The sequence below is a fragment of the Pocillopora damicornis genome, chromosome 1, assembly GCF_964200805.1.
Source record: "Pocillopora damicornis chromosome 1, jaPocDami1.2, whole genome shotgun sequence".
Lineage (NCBI taxonomy): Eukaryota > Metazoa > Cnidaria > Anthozoa > Scleractinia > Pocilloporidae > Pocillopora > Pocillopora damicornis.
Genome location: NC_142670.1, coordinates 9,200,699 through 9,221,622, shown reverse-complemented (window position 1 = coordinate 9,221,622; position 20,924 = coordinate 9,200,699). Strand labels below are relative to the sequence as shown.

General features: G+C 37.9%; 2 protein-coding genes across 2 annotated transcripts; both read left to right on the top strand.

Moving 5' to 3' along the window:
- The first annotated feature begins 365 nt into the window (after positions 1-365).
- Positions 366-3,686, top strand: LOC149051838 (uncharacterized). Its single transcript, XM_089207276.1, has 4 exons — positions 366-550; positions 1,965-2,239; positions 2,356-2,473; positions 3,291-3,686. The coding sequence occupies exons 1-4, from the start codon at positions 451-453 to the stop codon at positions 3,572-3,574; spliced, it is 777 nt and encodes a 258-aa protein (XP_089063402.1). The 5' UTR covers positions 366-450; the 3' UTR covers positions 3,575-3,686.
- Positions 3,687-5,103: 1,417 nt separating this feature from the next.
- Positions 5,104-19,477, top strand: LOC113664681 (uncharacterized). The gene is made up of 5 exons (XM_089207991.1): positions 5,104-5,362; positions 7,816-8,078; positions 16,325-16,439; positions 17,857-18,375; positions 18,990-19,477. The coding sequence occupies exons 1-5, from the start codon at positions 5,242-5,244 to the stop codon at positions 19,328-19,330; spliced, it is 1,359 nt and encodes a 452-aa protein (XP_089064117.1). The 5' UTR covers positions 5,104-5,241; the 3' UTR covers positions 19,331-19,477.
- Positions 19,478-20,924: the final 1,447 nt, after the last annotated feature.

Sequence of the window (20,924 nt, the reverse complement as noted above, 5' to 3'; positions counted from 1 at the left end):
TGTGAAATATTATGTTTATGAGTTGTCAAATTGAAGTATGCCGACGCAAATGGATGTCTTAGCGTTTCGTTTTTAACAAAATTCACATCGATCTGTTTTATCAGGATGAAAGTCTCATGTCACAGTTTCCGCTGTCACTGATCGCCGTGATTCGGTATATTCAAGTTATAAGTGTGTTTCAATAAGTGGGGCTCGAAAACTCATCAAATCTCAGCTGGCCGCCAAGGGCTTAGAAAGTCAAGTCGAATCTATTCTCATCTCCTGAGTGGAGGGAATAATGGCCTAACAATGAGACGGCGTGTATGTCATCTGTGTATCGCAGTGATAGTTATCAATAATTGATGCCGTTTGTCAGCGATGCATCTGTCGAAGATTTTGTAGACGCTTAAGCAGTGCTAGACTTTCGCTTGTCCCTACAAAAGTGAGATTTGCGAGTCATGTCCTAATGTTATGTTGAGGATGGAAGAGCACTGTTCTTTACTTTTGTCTTCGTTTTTCAATTTTTTTCTGTGGGGAGGATGGCTTCTCTGCTTTACAGAAGGAAACCAAGGTAAAGAATTTAATTCACTCCTCTCCTCAATGTTAATGCAACTTTAATCTTATATGCGATTTATTAACTGCCTGAAAAAAGTCAAATTAAATTCTTATTAAGAAAGTCTCCTTTACCTATTAAGGATGAAATTTTCATTTTCCTCATCGACTCTTCCTATTTAACCTTAATTTTGCTATTGACTTTAATTCTCAACTTGGAAATCGAGTAAGTATGGTATTTTAATTTAATATTCTTCTTCTTATTTCGTAACTTTAATTCGACAAAATTCATGTGTTTCTTTTTCGGTGTAAATGGTTCCTTTTTTTCCGGTGGTGGAATTTTTCTTTTATATCAACTTTGCGATATATTTTCCCAACTTGCGGTAAACATTTAAGATACGCCACACTTCTACGTCTCTTAGCTTCATTTCACTTTGTTTTTCCAGCTTTTTAAATATTTTGTGAACATGGCTCAGTTCACATAGCTCCAATCAAAAAGGAAGAAGAGGAGGGAGGGGAGATTGAGGACCCTAGCGCACGCTCTTTTGGGGAAAGACGTTTATTTGTTGTTCCTTTAACTCCCCTTTCACTTTTTTTTTCCATCTTCGTTGTCATACCACTGAATAAGCTGTATCTTATCGCAAGAATATGTTTGTATTCCACAAAATATCTTCTTTCCAAATAATGAAGGAAGCTTTAATTAGTAATGAGAGAAAAACGAAGTTTTCATACAGCACTGTTTAAAATCCAACGCTCTTCCAAAACGTGTAGAAATGATAAATTTCAGTCTTAAAACACTCCGAGTAAAAGCTGATTTTTTTGTCACAATTTTTGTATGATGTGATCGATTTAAAGGAAACGCGACAATTTATACAGAACTGTTTAATTACATAGAGAAACACTTCGAGAAGTAAATTCGTACCGTTTCGAAATAACATTACCGTACAGACTTCCTCGTACCTTTGACTCCTTCAGTCTCTTTCTTCCTCAGAATTATCCAGTTAAAAAATATAGCCGTATTGTGTAAAATTCTATCGTAATTTTGTTTCAACTTTGCGAGATATATAGCTTTGCTTACGAAATCTCGTAGGATGAAATGTCATTCAAAAGCCTTGAATACTGACTTCTTACCAACCGAGCGAGGGTGCCGTACTGGGGAATATTGGCCTAATGTCACAGCGCTGGGTCCGTACAGAAACAACTGAGGGCCAATAATCTCCTGGACGGCTCGAGCAAGTGATATGTTTGAGCTGAGCAATATTTTAGCCGGCACTTTCTCTTTTAAGAAGATTTCTCATTTGTGCAAAATTAACGACTAACCTGCCATTAGACCATCGCTGATTTAACATTAAACAGAAATGTGGAAGAGTTTGTTGTACTATTTGAAGCAAAAAAGGTCCAACATGCTTGTCATCATATCTCTACTTAATCAGTTGCAGGTATTCTCAGTCGAAGTCTCATGTTTGAGAAGCCAATTGAAGGACATGCTCTGCAACAGCACGTTTTCAAACAAATATATTTATCCATGGGAATTAAGCCCTATAGCGACTGCAAAAATAGGTGTCTCATGGAAAATACCTGTGTGTCCGTCAACGTTGGCCCACCCAGCAAGAATGGATTCAGGGTCTGTCAACTGAGTGATTCTGATCACATTCAACATCCTGCAGACCTTAAACCCCAAGAAGGATACCAGTATTGGGCTTCAAAGGTATCGATATTTGGATAGAACACAATACGATAGATTCATTTTCCAATTTTCCTTGGTATGGTTATACTGAGTTTTTATTACAATAAATCCTACTAAAGGTAAATTTATCCTTGCAGAATCCATGTTCAAGCAGCCCTTGTCTTCCTAATGCAACCTGTCTAAATGGGTTTACAGATGAGAGATACATTTGCTTGTGTCAAGTTGGTTTTAAGGGAAAACAATGTGGAAAAAAAGGTGACCAGAAGCTGAGTGTGAATCTTTTACTTTGACATATCTCGTCATCCGCTTCATTCTTATCATTATTATTATAATTATCATTATTTTATTTGTTGCTTTTTCCCACCTCCAATATTCGTGGTTGGTATCCGTTGTGTAGTGGATTGATTAATATGTTATTTGAAGGCTAAGGCCTGTTTATGTGGAGATGGGGGACCCCAGGTAGGTGAGGTAATCCGCTAGCAGTGGCCGAAAAATAAAACGCGTTTGCATACAGTCTTACAACCCGGGGTGCTTGGGTGAGGTTTCTTGGGGTTTTTATTGCGTTCGCAATTAGGGAGTTTCAGCATAGGCGTCCCAAGCCTACGTCTCGAGAAAGACGAAAGATTAATTCCCGGACAGGTATGTATTTATTCATGAAAGCGTCGCGCATTATGTTACGCGGTGTTGGGTTGCGTGAGGAACCTTTGACTTAATACGTTATAAGGACTGGTTTGGGAAACGAAATATGATCGATTTACGACGCTAAAGATTTCTGGTGATTTCTGCCATGAGAAGGCTAGGAAATGTACAAGGTTTTACCCTAATGATTATCTTGGACCCATGTAGTAAGACGTGGTGGTTCTGATGTCCAAAACTGGATGTTTGTTTGTGTTGCGCTACTGCCGATCAACTCTACCACTTGTGACAGTGTGTGCCCTGGGTCAAACTTTGAAAAAAAGAGCATGCGTCATTCACGACTTTCAAGATTTGTTAATTAAAGATTTATCAGTAGGAAGTCACAAATGAATTACATTTTAATAATCCTTTTAATTTGGAACGATTTTCTTTTCAGTTGAGTACAATTCACTTGGTTGTTTTAAAGACAATACTCACCGCGCTCTCCCGTTGCTACTAAAAAACTTCCGGGGTAACATCGATTGGACTGACATGACGAAAATCGTTCGAGCATGCGCAGAGATCGCCAAGGACCGTGGCCTTCGCGTATTTGGAATTCAGTATTACGGAGAATGTTGGAGTGGACTGGACGCCGAAAACACGTACAATAAGTACGGACTTTCCGAAAACTGTTGGAATGGAGTGGGAATGAAGGGAACAAATTATGTGTACAAAATATGAGTAAAAGTTCCAGTTTTTGTCGAAATTGAGGGGTTAAATATTTGACATAATAATCCTTTGGAGTAGGTTGTGACACGTCATAGAATTAAATACTCCTAGATAAATAACAAAACTGCGCTATCGCTTTATATTCCCTTCAAATGAAAACCTGCAGCTATGAAATATTCCTGAAAACAGACAACTTGTGGGGCATCCTAATATTTTCACTCTCTCCATAGTCACTAGTCATAGTCTCCCCGTAGTCACTAGTCACAGTCTCCACGTACATACTGTTCATAGTCCTTCCATTGTCACTATTGAAACTCGGCTCTATAATTACAATTCTTTTTTAATACCTTTGTTTATCAAACAAATGAATTCCAGGCGAGTTATTCTTTATGCTTTTGTTTAGCTCTGTCTATTGAGGCGTCACAACTACTGAAGCGCTCTTATTTCAAAGGGAAAGCTGACATTCAAGCGCAGAAAACACGCAGGTTTAACTCAAATTTAAGTAGTTGTAGAGAAGAAACCTCTAAAACGTTCAGGCCTCTGATGAATTCGTGCCTTCTAGCTGCTTGCTAGGAGCCATCACCAACTGAGCTACGAAACCACGCGTTGCGAGCAGGGCAATTCGGGTAGTGGGTTCTTTGTTCCTGTAATGAAAACTACATTCAAAACAGAATTCAATATTTCTTTGTTTTTTCCATAACGTTTGTTAAGTTTGCCTCCTCGATAAGGTTGCAAAGTTACTCGCTTATGAACAACCTACTGAATTAAAACGGAAACTCTCAAACTTGCGCAATCTTCGCGGAATGAAAATAAATAATGGCGACAGCAACAGGCCCACGGAAATTTTGCAAGAAGGAATAAAGTATTTAACGAATTCGTTGGCACTTTTTAAGATAGTGTTCACGACAGATATTCTAAAAGCTCGGTATACCGTCTATTGACATGATAGTTATTTTTCAAATGATTATTTACACCTGTCGTATAAACAGACTTACTATTGTTTTGTGCGCCAAAATTTATAGGGTTTTTCATGATTTCTTTTGATTACTTTTATTTTCCTCTTTGGCAACTGAAAATGTGGGAAAAGTTCCCAAAGGACAAGATTTGGCCAATCAGTTCACATTTCGTGACCTTCCAGAGCTATCTATTTTATAGCTGTGTAATTATTCTGAAATGACGGTGTTTGCCCTATATGCCAAATGAATGGGAAAACACAAAACATTTTTTTTCATAGTTAATATCATTATTCAGTGAATTAATGAAACTGTAGAATTGTTTTCACTCCAATGCAGAATACAAAAGACTTACATTTCTGAAATTTAGTTCTGAATTAGTTATTCCCAGGGAAGCTATCTAAAGATAATAGCAGTGATAATAATATCTAAAAACAAAATGAGAACGACACAATTTTCCGAGTATCTTCCTTTTTTTCTTCGTTCTCTTGTTTTATTTTGATGATTGTTTCAGGCAAATACTTATAAATATAAGTAAGGTACTTACTAATAAGCAAATTTTTTGCACAAAGGACGTTGGAGGAGATATTTAAATAAGAAACTTGTGTCGCCGCCCTTTGATTAATAATGAATAGCAATAAGGATAAAACTTCGGCGCATTGCGTTTTAATACCCTGACAGTGCGAGAGATGGGCAACTGATGGCTGCTGCATTCATCTAATAGTGATGAAAATATTTCCTGACAAGACTCTTAAGATGGAGTGCCGTTGCTGCCCAGTTTTTTCTTTCAGATCTTTCCTCTTCTTGTTCGGAGGCTGGTTCTACAACGTGACAGTTGCGAACCAAGGTGAGTTAACTTAAACATTGCTTTGTCTAGGTTTGATTAAAATTTACTCTTGAAGTCAGAAAAATCCGGAATTAAAGGAAGCTAAGTCGAGTTGGCGATAGGGCCAAAAAATAATGCATAATGATTTGAATAGCTTATTCCATCGTATAGGGTGATAAGGTTCTGAATTAAAAACTGCTGTGACCATTTCTAAGAAACTTGAGCACAACGAAATATGACATTTTTTTACAAGTATAGCTTACTGAAGTTCATAAAAAAACGGTAACCACGATTTAAGAGGGAGCTAAACAAGTTTTAGACGAGTTGCAACAAACTCAGTCGTGACCGGAACGTAAACCGTAAGGTTTTCCTAAATTCTAAATTTTGATGAGAATTTATTCAGATCAATTCCATCATTAAACAAGCAATAAAAGCGAACTAAAAGCTACAATTCGATGAAAAAAGAAACACTTTTTTGCTGGTTGGTAACAATGATCTAACTGATCGAGAGTTTGCCGAGTAACACTAATAAATTACTAATGATTCATCAGAAGGAATAAGACACCGTGAGACCAGTGTAACGTGTGGAAAAATATCGATAAGTGGAATGTTATTAAAAAAAAATAAAGGGTTTTTGTCTCTCCATAATTTTCTTTCTTATTTTTGGATGGTTCTAAAGCCATTTTATTTGTAAAATGAGTCGTGATGCTTGTGTACCCAAAAGGTATTCAAACTCTGAGAAACACACTGCATGTTGTCGAATATTTCAAATGCAGGTGTTTCACGAGTGTTTGACTTCACCTCAATCTTGAAATGGTAGACTATTCGTTCAAATCATCTTCTAAGGAACAGACGAAGGTATCTGTTAAAAGAAATGCAAGATAGGTGTTTTTGGAATTCAGATAAATGCTGGGGCTAAAACGCTTCAATTGTTTATGATCAATAAGAAAAACCGGTCAATGAGGTCTTTATCCTTTTTCACTCGACTCTTTATCTTTCATCATTATGAGAGTATAAGAACTCGTTTTTCCGCTCTCGTTTTGATAAAAGGTAAATAAAATGAAAATGTTCTATTCCTAAGCAACAACTTTGCCTCTTTGGCGGCGAAAACTTAGACGCACCCAATTAAATCGCGGTTATTAATGATTTACCGCGAGTAAGGAGTCTGTGAGTCGATGGAGTAAAACATAAGAGTCTTTATGACGCGGCCAAAAAGAGAATAGTCGCCGAGAAATCGAAAAAACCGAAGTTTTCTTTTTTTCCTTAGCCTGCTTTGTCCTCTTTTCGTTCTGTTTCTGCCGGTAAATTTTTGGATTTCCCTTACGACATTCTAATTTCGTTTTCCCTGTTTAGCGAAATGATCTTTCTCGAGAATCTCAAAGGAGTTCTTTGTCACAAGACTTTCAAAGGGGTCTGATATTTAATTGGCGGTGGCATGATTGCATTGGCACGCGTCTAAACAAGATGCAAAAACTATGACTAACTATGGAAGCCAAAAACTCGAGGTTTGCTTCTTGCGTGTTATTTCTATTGAAACAAATTGATTGGGTGTGTAGATTTTTGGATGTTCCTGATAATTGACCAGAATGTTTGTTAGATATTAACGCATCAAAGTAAGTTAGGCGAACAGAATTCGAAATATCACTCTCGTAATGTCCCGGAGCGTGGCAACAACCAAAATATTATCTACTGTCAAACTTCATATTCCTGTTTCACCAATGCACAACGTTTGGCAGTAAGTGCATGTTAGGTAACAGATGAAATTGGCGGAGGTGCACGTGAACTGATCGGTAAAGGAATTGCTTGGGTTCTGATATTTCTGGACGTTATGAATGAAAGAACAAGTTTTGCATCGTGTGTACGCGCGTTTGAAAGTTCCGGGTTTATAACTACTTTGTATTGAACTTCTGTTTCGTTCCGTTGCCGATTTTGTTTTGTCGCGTTTGAGTAAAGGTAGTAGGGGTTGCCAAAGAAAACGACTTGGTGACCGATTCCGAGAAGACACCTGCGACGAACCCTTTACAATGGCAAATTTACATTTTAAACTCAGTTGATAAAACACAATGACTTTCCTATGCTCTCCCGCAGACGCAGCATCACAATTTCTTTAGAAACTTACCCCCCCATTTATACATTATATATAACATTGCCTCTAAGTAGTTCTCTAAGTCGGGTGAGGTTCTGTAACATTCTCTGAGTGCCAAAATTGAAAAAACTATTCAATAGAACGGCGATATCCCAACCAAAGACTATCGAAAAGCGATGCACACTCCGAACGTTTGGTAGATAGATTCTAGAATCCAATCGACTGAATTTTCAGCCCATTTAGTTGATGTCCATAGAAATTCTCAAATCTCCAAGATTGCTCGATTTTCTTTGAATCTATTCAGGTTTTTTCAGTTAAAGTCTACTCTATTGGCATCTTTCAGAGAGCCGTTTTGCACACTTATGATCCACTACTGTCTTATTTATAGATAGCTGTCGGCGAGTCAATTTTATGGAAAAAGAGGATGGATATGCATTGGTCAACCATATTTTAAAAAATATTTCATTACCTGTCGGAATGTATATGCAGAGTAACTGCAAGAATAGGTGTATGATGGAAGACAGATGTAAATCAATCAACATGGGACCAGAAGATAAAGATAAAGTTTTGTGTCAGATAAGTGACTCAGACCACGTTCAACACCCAAATGATCTAAAACCGACAGAAGGCTTTACGTATAGGGGCATGGAGGTAAGCAAAAAAAGTTCGGTTTTTGAGTTTGCAAATTTTAAATCCTCTTTTGTAAATCGCGCAAAAAAGTCACAGAATCGCAATGTCTATTCCGAATGGAACTTGAGAATAAAAATCGTTCAAATGAAGTAATTTGTAGAGAGGAAACTAGCAAATGGTGTCCCGAATGAATCGACGACATAGAGTGCCGCGATTCCTATGCACCTGCAAAAAGCTCTTCGGGCTCGTGCTATAAATGATCTGATCGGTCTTAGCAATTAGAACCTTTTTTTGAGGTAATCAAAGCGGAAAATTAAAAGAACCTAGTTATATAAAAGCATCAATTGATTAATGTTTCTTTTAGCCTCGCAGTTGGGATAGGTTGTGTTATGCGGCACTCTGGGTTCTAACCAATCAGTTACCGTTATTTGGTACCACGTGACGCAAGTTTTCCAATCATATACCATAATTTTCAAATTACACACAATTCTTACATTTTAGCGGCTCTAGAAAGTCTGCCGATAAGGACTTCGCACATTTTTAGCGGAACTGATGTCACTAGAAGTAAAGAAAACAATTTGATTTCATGATTTTCTCTGGGATTTCCTTACATCCTTATTTTGCGCTCTTTTAATTGATTTTTCTATAACATATTTTTCTATTTGGTGACGCAGCCTTTTGGGCTTTTTTGACAATTGTCCGGCTGCTTTTTTGTTTTTTCCGCCGAATATGAGAGCTGGAATAAGAGCTGCTAAAAAGAAATAGTACTTTTTCTGCGTTGATGGTTTGTTTTCTCTCCATGAATTTTCTTAATGTGCACAATGGAACAAAATGGTATGGAATAAGGTTGGATAGGGGATCCTTGTTACAAGCGGGACGCCCACTCTTCCTGGTGGAAATCGCCCATGATGTTGTTGTTTTGCAATGGAGAAAGTAAAGTTTCCTATAATCTAATAGCTCTGAACAAAACATTCCAATTTATTCGAGTTTTATCCACAGACATGAATTTTAAGTGTTTGGATAAGTAGGCGCCTTGAGTGAAAAAGTCGTAGTTGAAATACGAGAAGATGAAGAATTACAAGAAGAGGAAGAACTAGAAAAGAGGAAAAACTACAAGAGGAGGTAGACTAGAAGAGGAGGAGGAGCTAGAAGTAGAGGAAGAACTAGAAGAAGATGAAGAACTAGAAGAAGAGGAAGAACTAGAAGAGGAGGAAGAACTAGAAGAGGAGGAAGAACTAGAAAAGAGGAAAAACTACAAGAGGAGGAAGAACTAGAAGAGGAGGAGGAGCTAGAAGAAGATGAAGAACTAGAAGAAGATGAAGAACTAGAAGAGGAGGAAGAACTAGAAGAGGAGGAAGAACTAGAAAAGAGGAAAAACTACAAGAGGAGGTAGACTAGAAGAGGAGGAGGAGCTAGAAGTAGAGGAAGAACTAGAAGAAGATGAAGAACTAGAAGAAGAGGAAGAACTAGAAGAGGAGGAAGAACTAGAAGAGGAGGAAGAACTAGAAGAAGATGAAGAATTACAAGAAGAGGAAGAACTAGAAAAGAGGAAAAACTACAAGAGGAGGTAGACTAGAAGAGGAGGAGGAGCTAGAAGTAGAGGAAGAACTAGAAGAAGATGAAGAACTAGAAGAAGAGGAAGAACTAGAAGAGGAGGAAGAACTAGAAGAGGAGGAGGAGCTAGAAGTAGAGGAAGAACTAGAAGAAGATGAAGAACTAGAAGAAGAGGAAGAACTAGAAGAGGAGGAAGAACTAGAAAAGAGGAAAAACTACAAGAGGAGGAAGAACTAGAAGAGGAGGAGGAGCTAGAAGAAGATGAAGAACTAGAAGAAGATGAAGAACTAGAAGAGGAGGAAGAACTAGAAGAGGAGGAAGAACTAGAAGAGGAGGAAGAACTAGAAAAGAGGAAAAACTACAAGAGGAGGTAGACTAGAAGAGGAGGAGGAGCTAGAAGTAGAGGAAGAACTAGAAGAAGATGAAGAACTAGAAGAAGAGGAAGAACTAGAAGAGGAGGAAGAACTAGAAGAGGAGGAAGAACTAGAAGAAGAGGCAGAACTTGAAGAAGATGAAGAACTAGAAGAAGATGAAGAACTAGAAGAAGATGAAGAACTAGAAGAAGATGAAGAACTAGACGATGATGAAGAACTAGAAGAAGATGAAGAACTAGAAGAGGAAAAACTAGAAGAAGAGGAAACAGTAGAGGAACAAGAAGAAGAGGAAGAAGTAGAAGAAGATGAAGAATTAGAAGAAGAAGAAGAAAGACTAGACAAAGATGAAAACTAGAGAAAGAGGAGGAAATAGGAGAAGAGAAAAACTAGAGGAAGATGAAGTACTAAGGAAGTGGAGGAACTAGAAGAAGAGGAAGAACTAGAAAATGAGAAACAACTACAAGAAGATGAAGATTTTGAAGAAGATGAAGAACTAGAAGATGAAGAACCAGAAGAAGAGGGAGAACTAGAAGAAGAGGAAGAACTAGAAGATGAAAAACTAGAAGATGAAGAACTAGAAGAAGAAGAGGAACTAGAAGAAGAGGAAGAGCTAGAGGTAGAGGAAGAGCTAGCAGGATATGAAAAATAAGAAGATGAAGAACTACAAGAACAGGAGGAACTTAAAGATAAAAAAAGGAAAGAAGAGGAAGAAGAAGAGGAATAACTAGAAGAAGATGAAGAAAAAGAGGAAGATGAAAAACTAGAAGATGATGAAGAAATACAGGTAGATGAAGAACTAGAAGATGATGAAAAACTAGAGAAAGAGGAAAAAGTAGAAGAAGAGGAAGAACTAGAAGTAGAAGAAGAACTAGAAGAAGGGGAAGAACTAAAAAAAGAGAGAGAACGAGAAGAAGAGGGGGGAACTAGCAGAAGATGAAGTATTGAAGAAGATAAAGAACTAGAAGAAGATGAAGAACTGGAAGAAGATGAAGAACTAGAAGATTAAGAACTAGAAGAAGATGAAGAAAAAGAGGAAGATGAAAAACTAAAAGATGATGAAGAAATACAGGTAGATGAAGAACTAGAAGATGATGAAAAACTAGAGAAAGAGGAAAAAGTAGAAAAAGAGGAAGAACTAGAAGAGGAAGAAGAACCAGAAGAGAAGGAAAGCTAGAAGTAGAGGCAGAACTAGAAGAGGAGGAAGAAGTAGAGGAAGAGGAAGAACAAGAAGAAGATGAAGAACTAGAAAAAGATGAAGAATTGAAAAAGATAAAGAACTAGAAGAAGAGGAAGAACTAGAAGATGAAGAACTAGAAGAAGAGGAAGAACTAAAAGAGGAAGAAGAACCAGAAGAGGAGGAAAGCTAGAAGTAGAGGCAGAACTAGAAGGAGAGGAAGAACTAGAAGAAGATGAACAACTAGAAGAAGATGAAGAACTAGAAGAAGATGAAGAATTGAAGAAGATAAAGAACTAGAAGAAGAGGAAGAACTAGAAGAAGAAGAAGAACTAGAATAGGAGGAGGAACTAGAAGAAGATGACGAACTTTAAGAAGATGAATAACTAGAGGAGGAGGAAGTACTACAAGACGACGAACAACTAGAAGAGAAGGAAGAACTTGAAGAACATGAAAAACTAGAAGAAGAGGAAGAACTAGACGATGAAGAACTAAAAGAGGAGGAACAAGAAGAGGAAAAACTAGAAGAAGAGGAAACAGCAAAAGAAGATAAATAACTAGAAGAAGAGGAAGAACTAGAAGAAGATGAAAAACTAGAGGAGGAGGAGGAACTAGGATAAGAGAAAAAGTAGAACAAGATGAAGTACTAAGGAAGGGGTGGAACTAGAAGTAGAGGAAGAACTACAAGGAGATGAAGAACTTGAAGAAGAGGGAGAACAAGAAGAGGAGGAAGAACTAGAAGAAGATGAAGAAGTAGAAGAGGAGGAAGAACTAGAAGATGAGGAAGAATTAGAAGAAGATGAAGAACTTGAAGAAGATGAAGAACTGGAAGAAGATGAAGAACTGGAAGAGGAGAAAGAACTAGAAGAAGATGAAGAACTAAAAGATAAAGAACTAGAAGAGGAGGATGAACTAGAAGAAGATGAAGAACGTGAAGGAGATGAAGAAGAGGAACAACAGGAAGAACTAGAAGAAGATGAAGAACTAGAAGAAGAGGAAGAACTAGAAGAAAAAGAACAAGAAGAGGAAAAACTAGTTGAAGAGGAAACAGTAGAAGAAGATAAACAACTAGAAGGAGAATAAAAACTAGAAGAAGATGAAAAACTAGAGGAAGAGGAGGAAGTAGGAGGAGAGAAAAACTAGAAGATGAAGGACTAAAGGAAGAGGAGGAACTAAAAGAAGAGGAAGAACTATAAGAAGAGCAAGAACTAGAAGAAGATGGGAGAACTATAAGAAGAGCGAGAAGAGGAAGAACTAGAAGAAGAGAGAGAACTAGAAGAAGATGAAGAACTAGAAGAGGAGGAAGAACTTGAAAATAAAGAACCAGAAGAAGAGGGGGAACTAGAAGAAGAGGAACTAGAAGATGAAAAACTAGAAGAAGATAAAGAACTAGAAGAAGAACTTAAAGAGGAGGCAGAGCTAGAGGAAAAGGAAGAACTAGCAGGAAATGAAGAATTAGAAGATGAGGAACTAGAAGAAGAGAAGGAACTAGAAGATGAAGAACTAAAATAAGAGGAAAAAGAAGAGGAATAATTAGCAGAAGATGAAGAAGTAGAAGAAGATGAAGAACTAGGAGAAGAGGAAAATGTAGAAGAAGATGAAGAACTAGAGGAAGACGAAGAACCAGAAGAAGTTGAAAAACTAGATGGAGAGGAAGAACTAGAAAAAGATGAAGAACTAGAAGAGGAGGAAGAACCAGAAGAAGATAAAGAACTAGAGGAAGAGGAAGAACTACAGGAAGAGGAAAAGAAGAGGAGAGACTAGAAGAAGGGGAAGAACTAGAAGAAGATGAAGAACTAGAAGAAGATGATGAACTTGAGGAAGAGGAAGAAGAAAAGGAATAATAAGAAGAAGGGGAAGAACTAGAAGAAGGTGTAGAACTAGAAGAGGAGGAAGAACTGAACAAATGTCGATCTGCGCGCATTCAAAGGAAAATGGAAAAATTGAAACATAAACTTTATCAGGGAAGGACAAAACCATTTGTTTGCAGACAAGATCAACAGCTTCCATAACTAGAGTTTCAAAGAGGTGGAGCTGTCGTACAGAACTACGTATGTTTCAGAACTACGCTGAGGAGGTCATGAAACCTTAAGCAATTCACTTCTCGTCTCTCTTAGATGACTTTCTAATTCGATGTCAACTTGTCTGGATCACGGAATCTGTGGCGTGATACATGGCACGATCGTCGAGATGGTCCAAGTACTCATGAAGTGAAGACACAGAAGTCACGGCGAGTTTATTTAATTTTTCACCGAATTTTCCCCCAGAACGAATTAAATTTGGCCAGGGATCGTTGAGCTGGACTCATGGAAATACGTCTTGGTGCTACTTGGTTTCTTTCGTGCTCTTCGTCCTATTAATGTATTATTACAACTCTTTTTCTGTTCGCACGTGAGATGGTCCTCCACTGGCTTCTTGCCTCATTTTTAACCAAGTATTTGTATCCTTGGACGCGTTGATCTTCTGCGAATGCCACACTTCATCTATTTTCAAATTGCACTTCCCTTTCTCTACCACTTTAGCAGTCTTGGGCGTGCACCACGTGCCTGTCAAAATACGCTCTACATTTGTATGTTAAGATACATATCAGAGTTGTAGCATGGGTTTCTTTTAATCAAGTTCTATACAGGTACGACACAGGTATCATATGACGGGATTAAAGAATCGGACAGAAGGAGGAATGTCGATCTTAGCCTATCTGAAAAGTTAAGAATTGTCTTGAGTCAAATCGTGAAAATTTGGGGATTTCCTACGGAAAGAGGTCTGTACTTGTTCTCTAAAGGATACTCGGAAGTGACATCGATGTAATGAACTTTCTCCCTTTTGTCTCGTCCGTCTTTTGATACAGACAGTCAGCTCCTATTCTTACACCATGAAAAGCATGACGGGGACTCAAGGCCTAACCACTACTAGATCTTTAAAAAATCCCTCCAACAGAAGATCATGTAGGGCTTCAAAATGCCAGTCATCTTCCCATTCCTCGATGAATTTGTATCCCATCAGTTTCAACGAGGCCTTATCTTCACAGATGGTCTCCTACACTCCTCTCGTAATACAGTAGGGTGTACCGAAGAAATCGCATGACAACGAGGACATCTGCACCATAACCATCCGTAAAATTCGTATGCATCGAGTCCGTCAACGTTATAGACTCACGTAGGTGTCACGATCGCAAGTACCCCTCGATTCCTAGCATGCGAAACTCGATCTTCATCTCTTCCTTTGGTGTCATTCAAACGCAGCATGTGTTCTATCCGTTTTAACCATTTCAAAGCTTTGGTAGATTAATTATTGCGCACCCCATGCCAACCACCAGGTTGTTCCACGATGATGTTTGCTCCAATGCATATTACAAGCTCTGGTAATAGTGATACAATGTTCCATAGGATCAAACTGGGCCTTTTGAGTAAATGTTTTCGGAATTTCTGATATCCGGCTTTCAAGAGCTTGACAGATGCAATAATCTGCCATTTCTTAAAATATATGAGAGTTCACATCCCATCGAATTTTATCATGGAACCAGGTCTCAAATTCTCATCGATTGTCGTGACGCATACCGTTATGATAAAACGTGTCGCAGGCGGCAAGAGTCCGTCGTAATTTTGATTTTTACTTGTGTTAAACAAATGAGTGAAAAATTAGGAAACGAAGTCAAAGAAGGGGAAAGAAATAAAACGAGTCGAACGTGATAGGACCTGATGTCACAGATAGGAGTTTGGTTCCCACACAGACTTGATTCTCGACCATACGATGCTGTCGAAAAGTTCTTCCAAAACAAACATCCCATCGTATCCTTTAAGACTATGAAACAATACCTCGACAGACCATTCAATCCATTTTCGCTCACGGCCACTTCATTCAAGAGGTCAAAAACAAAATTCTTCGGAACAATTTTCAACGCAAAACTCCTGCGCCTTCTCATCGTTAGCGGTCTTTCAACACAAGAGAATAGGATGATGTTACAATCTTCAACATAACGTCGTACTCGTCTTTTTTTCGTTTTTGCCTGTTTAATGTAACACTTAGGTTGACATATTCCCCACAGACTTGGCATTTGGCCACTCCTCATCGATATTTCGCGACTATGGATCTTCGATCATCCCTATTTTGATTCTTTCTTGTGGCTGTTTTCGACTTCCTTAAAGAATTCGGAAAAATTATTTGTACGTTTTGCAAATAGATTCACGCAAGGATTGGGTCGAGTCTAATGATACCGATAATAAGCTTCTCCATAAAACGAACGTAGACATACACAGCACATCTGAAAAGAAGTGTCACTTTGACGTTTTCCAGGACAATTACGGCGATGACACGAGAAACATTTCTTTCTTCCGCAATTATGATGATCATAATCATCTGTATTAAATGCACAGTCGCATTCGTGACAATGAGACGATTTGCTCAAGATTCCTCCTTACGATGCGAAACCATGATGGTGATGTCCATCTACTTGCACTGGTTCAATCTTTGCAAGGACCCTTGAAAATAGTCAGGTGAAGCTTATTCAACGACACCACTTGAATCTGGTACTTAAGACTCGCTGCTTTTTAAAGCTTTTCCAATTCCCTTACACCACAAGAGCATTCTTCCACACCTGCCAATCGATATAGCCACATTACGTTATACGATCAGTCCATTTGAGCCACAGGGTACTAAATAACGCTATCTGATTGATTAGGATCCAGAGTGCCACATAACATTTCTGTGATGTTGTAAGATCTTTTTATAACGCCAGAAAAAATTTTCTATGTCGAATCTGAGACCATTTAAGTACAAGTTTTTGTACTCTTTTTTGTGTTCTCATAATATATCAAAAGAGTTATTATCAATCCGAGCGTGTATAGCATCTTAATCATTTTATGAAAATAAGGCAAAATATATATCAAAGTTCACATGGCAATCAGGTACACAATCAGACATGGTTTCGTGTTACTCTGGTTAAGAGATTTAACGAATGTAACCGAGAAGTTACATTTAATAGACCCAACGTTTCGACATTCCTGTTTAGTGTCTTCCTCATCACCTCTCATCACCTCTGATTAAGACACTAGAAAGGAGTTTCGAAACGTTGCGTCTATGAATTGTAACTTTTTGGTTACATTCATTAAATCTTTCAACCAGAGTAGCATCAAACCATGTCTTAAGGCAAAATATGTTTTCACCAGAACAAGTGTCGCCTCAGTATGTGCCATAACAATGCAACTTGCATGGTTGGATTTACGGACAAGGGATACAAATGTGTGTGTCAGGCTGGTTACAAGGGAGAACATTGTGAAAAAGGTGAGGACCACTATGCGTTGCATCAAGCATATTTACTATTTCATGTATGTGTCCTTTATATCAGTTTAAGTTTCGTAGCGTAAATTTCCATATGTCCTCCGAGCAGTTACGATGCAAGTATAACACTTTGTACCCATTTTTGGTTTTTGTTCCATTTCGATACTCGTGTCCTATGGGATACTTCGTGTCATCTCGTGCTCTAACAATACCCATAACTGCCATGCCAAGGCCGTGTTTATAATATCGAGAAGTCTTACAGTTATAGATGTAAAGAAGGTTCTAAGGGAGAAAGATGAAATTTCATGGTTAAGTTCAGAGTGATCATTGCAATATTTTTTTAGTAATGTAGCATTCCTAGATTACAAACCTTTTTCATTCTACCATCATTCAATTTGGCCAAAAAAGGCAAGAACACGCTCAAAAACAAAAGGTCACAACGGAGCGAGTAAAAGCAGTTAAAGACAAAAATAGAAGCAAAAAAAAAAGTCGGAGAATAATAATAATGATGATCGTAATCGAATTACTTATTCAGTATAACCCCTCAATACAAAAGTACTGTTATCAACAAGGTCCTTTTGACTAAGAATTAAAAACTCAGAAATAAGAAATTAAAATATATATATATATATATATAACTAACTGCAGACAGTACTGTTTCGGCCTTCTGGGCCTCATCAGTGCAGTGCTGATGCTAGGATGGAGGAAAGACTATATAGCCACCTCAAGTGATCTCACATATGTGGGATCATCTAAGCCATGCCAGAGTGCTCAAACTAGAGAAACTAGTGAGCATGCATAATGCTAGCAGCAATGACTCATCCTAGTAGAGTGCTCAATTTGGACATGAAAGCAAAGCTTTGTATGCCAAAGAGCTATATATATACATATATATATATATGATAAAATCTATTTAAAAAAAAATACAAGGTAATTACAAGTAATAATCGTCCAGGGCTTTCCTAAATGAAAACTCCAGAATTTATGTTCCTTAAACCTAAAGGTAACGAATTAAAAATCGAGGCACCCAAAAAATAACAACTACGGCGCGCAAAATCCAGTTTGGCTTTTGGTAGCTTTGCTGTTTTTCTATTGTTCCCAGTATTTATTGTGTTATGTTGTAAAAAAAAAACAAACAAACAAATATCTGACGGAAAAGTTATCGTAGGAAAACTCCAGCTATACCGTTGTCAGATTTTGTTAATCGTTCGTGTATTTACAGACCCAATCAAAACTCCACTCGATATTTTCACTATCTCTTTTAAAACTGATAGAATGGTGACTTGACATATCAAGATGACAAACCAATAAAATAAACAGTAGGTAATAAGAAAGCTTGACTATGCTTTTTAATAAACGAAAGAACTTATGATAAGAAAAGAGGTTGAGTTGAACCTTTCTTGCCCTTCAGCATTCAAAGCATTCAAAGCTGTTTTAACAAATCTCAATGCCACCGGAAGATATGGTCCAACATCGCTGGGCAGTCATTACACAGGTCAGGATCATGACGGACAAGTTACATTGTCCAGAGGTATTCAACAGTGGACTGTGCCGTACACTGGTGACTACAGAATAGAAGCAATAGGAGCAGCAGGAGGATACGATAAATGGATTAACAGCTCTCAGTACCGTGGAAGAGGAGCAAGAATGATTGGAACATTCTGCTTAAACAAGGGTGAGGTCATTCAAATACTTGTAGGTCAAGAAGGAGGAATAAACAAGAGGAGTTATACTTCTGGCGGTGGTGGAGGTACATTTGTAGTGAGAGGAGCCGACTCACCTTTGATAATAGCTGGAGGCGGAGGAGGCACAGAACATGTTTTGTCAAGGCATAAAGGATGCGACGCCAGTACAAATACAACGGGGAATCCTGGATACAAATCATGGTCAGGGGGGAGCAATGGGCATGGTGCTCAAATTGCTGATGATTATTATTCAGGTAAGATAATACTGTGATGATCCCTTACCTCTCAGCTCCTCATTAATGAATTTGTTAATGTATGCTTCAAATTTAAATAATCGGCCCTAGTCCCTCCCAAAAAAAACAACAATAAACACTGAGACTACCTAGGAAAAGCACCAGTTTATGCATATAGGGATAATATAGACACATGTAAAAATATTAAACCTAACGGATGGCCGCTCAATAGAAATACATCATACACAGGTATGACCACGTTGATATAGGTACATTAGGGATTCAAAAAAAGGAAAGTCTACGACCTTAATCATCAATGGTTTCTGTTTGTTATTTTCTCAGGGGGTGGTGGTGGGTTTTACTCCACTGGAAGAAGTGGAAAGGATTTCAATGGGACCAAGGGAAACGGCCAGGGAAAAGGGAACCAGTTTATATATTTAGGGATAATATAGACAGATGTAAGTGCAGTAACGGATGGTGCCTCAATAGAAATATATCCTACAAAGGTTTGACCACGCTGATATGGGTACATTCGGGATTAAAACAAAAAACAAAACAAAACAAAAAAAAGAAAGAAAAGACTAAGACCTTACTCATCATTTGTTTTTGTTTTGTTTTGTTTGTTTTTTCCTCAGGTGGTGGTGGTGGCGGGTTTTACTCCAGTGGAAGAAGTGGAAAGGATTTCAATGGGACCAAGGGAAACAGCGGAGAAGGTGGTAAGGGATTTCTACAGGGAGGGAAGGGTGGAAGAGCAGTATATCACAATGTTGTTGGTGGGTTTGGTGGAGGAGGTGGAGCTTATGGATCGAGGGGAGGAGGAGGAGGAGGAGGAGGGTACTCTGGGGGAAGCAGTGGAAATGGTAACTATAATTCCTGTGGGGGTGGGGGTGGCTCTTACAACGATGGAAACAACCAGGACAATGCATGTTGTTATAGTACGGCTGGTCATGGTCAGGTGACTATCAAATTACTCTGAAATGAAAAAATACGTGTAATAAAATATAGTGATGACGGAATTAGAATTAAACTCTGTATGATTGGCATTCCGGTTCACTGATAGCAGTCACTAAAAGTATAATTTGGCCCGAAATTAAAGGAGGCCCTTATCTACGACTAAAAAGACAAAAAAAAGCCCAAACAATTTGAGATAGTAATGATTTTTTCCCGCAGACGGATTTCACACGTTATACCTCTGATAATGGATTGAACTAAAACTCGATCAAATACCATCAACTTTTAAGTTAAAGGAATGAAATTCGGTTTTCTTGTTTAAGTAGCCTATGTTACGAACCGTTTGAGCAAGTGTTGTTTAACCCTTTACCTCCCATGAGTGACCAAGAAAGAAATTCTCCTTACATTATCAATACAATATTAAGCATACAAGTAATGAGAATAAAGAAAAATATTAATTCGGGAATTGTTAGTTGATTCAATACCAAATTCTCCATATTAACATCATAACAGTTGTATGGCAGACAGTAAGGAGAATTACTTAAGAGATCTTGGGAGTTAAAAGGTTAATCCTAGCAATAGGGTCATTTGGAAAGATGACATTACGCATGGACCAATCATCACAAGGGGCAACCTTGAACGATGAGAAACAAATTCTGAACGATTTTATGAGTGTGAAGTATTGCCTGTTAGTTAGCACCATCACGCTGACCCTATTTACCGATCTTAAGAGAAGATCAGTATAGATTTGAATCCAAACAGTAAGGATGCTTCTCATATAGGAGTAGTCAAGAACCCAAATGCCTTTTCAAACGCTGCTAAAAGGTATAATCTTATGCTTAAGTAATCGTAATCAAATAATTGAGAGTGAGGTAAGTAGGTAATTTCACCCACGACTTGCCAAAATTTTAATTCGTTTCGAGCCTTCAGGCGAGGAAAATGATTAGAAATTGCAAATTGGTAAGACAACTAAAAAAACCTAAAACGGTTTCAACTAGTATAACAAAAACAGCTTTCTCTTTTCGCGTCTTGAAATTGTAAAGCCAAGCTAAAGTTCCGGACTAAAATTAGGTACGACGTATCTGTTAGTATTTGGTTTAATAAAAAACCATTAAAAATTCCTCAAATATTATTGGTGCATTTGCAGCCTCGTTTTTCAAAAATCATTCTGTACAGTTGTAAGAGGACAGTGTAATCAAACAGTCAGCTGTAATCGGAAACCTGTAATTAATTGGTAACAGGACTTCTTTTCGTCAAATTCTGTCTGTAATCTTATCGACATTTTGTCAATCGCTTGTATGATTACCGACCGAGTTGGACTCCACTCGGTCCTATTACCATTACAAATAGTAGCGATAGAAAGTAAAATGGTCCTTTTGTTGTGTGAAGTATACATATTGCACAAGTGTTTGACTTAAGTGATAACATCTACATTTACTTGTAGTCCTAGATAACTGCATGACCTACATTTGGTTTTCCAACATACCTTTTACGAGAATTTATATCACGCTTTTTAGTAGAATATTCTGGAGAAAGAAAAGTACGCTAACCATGTATTTCGAATTTACACTTTTGGTAACAAAGAGATATCGACGTCATCGGCTAAAAAGTTTTTTGTT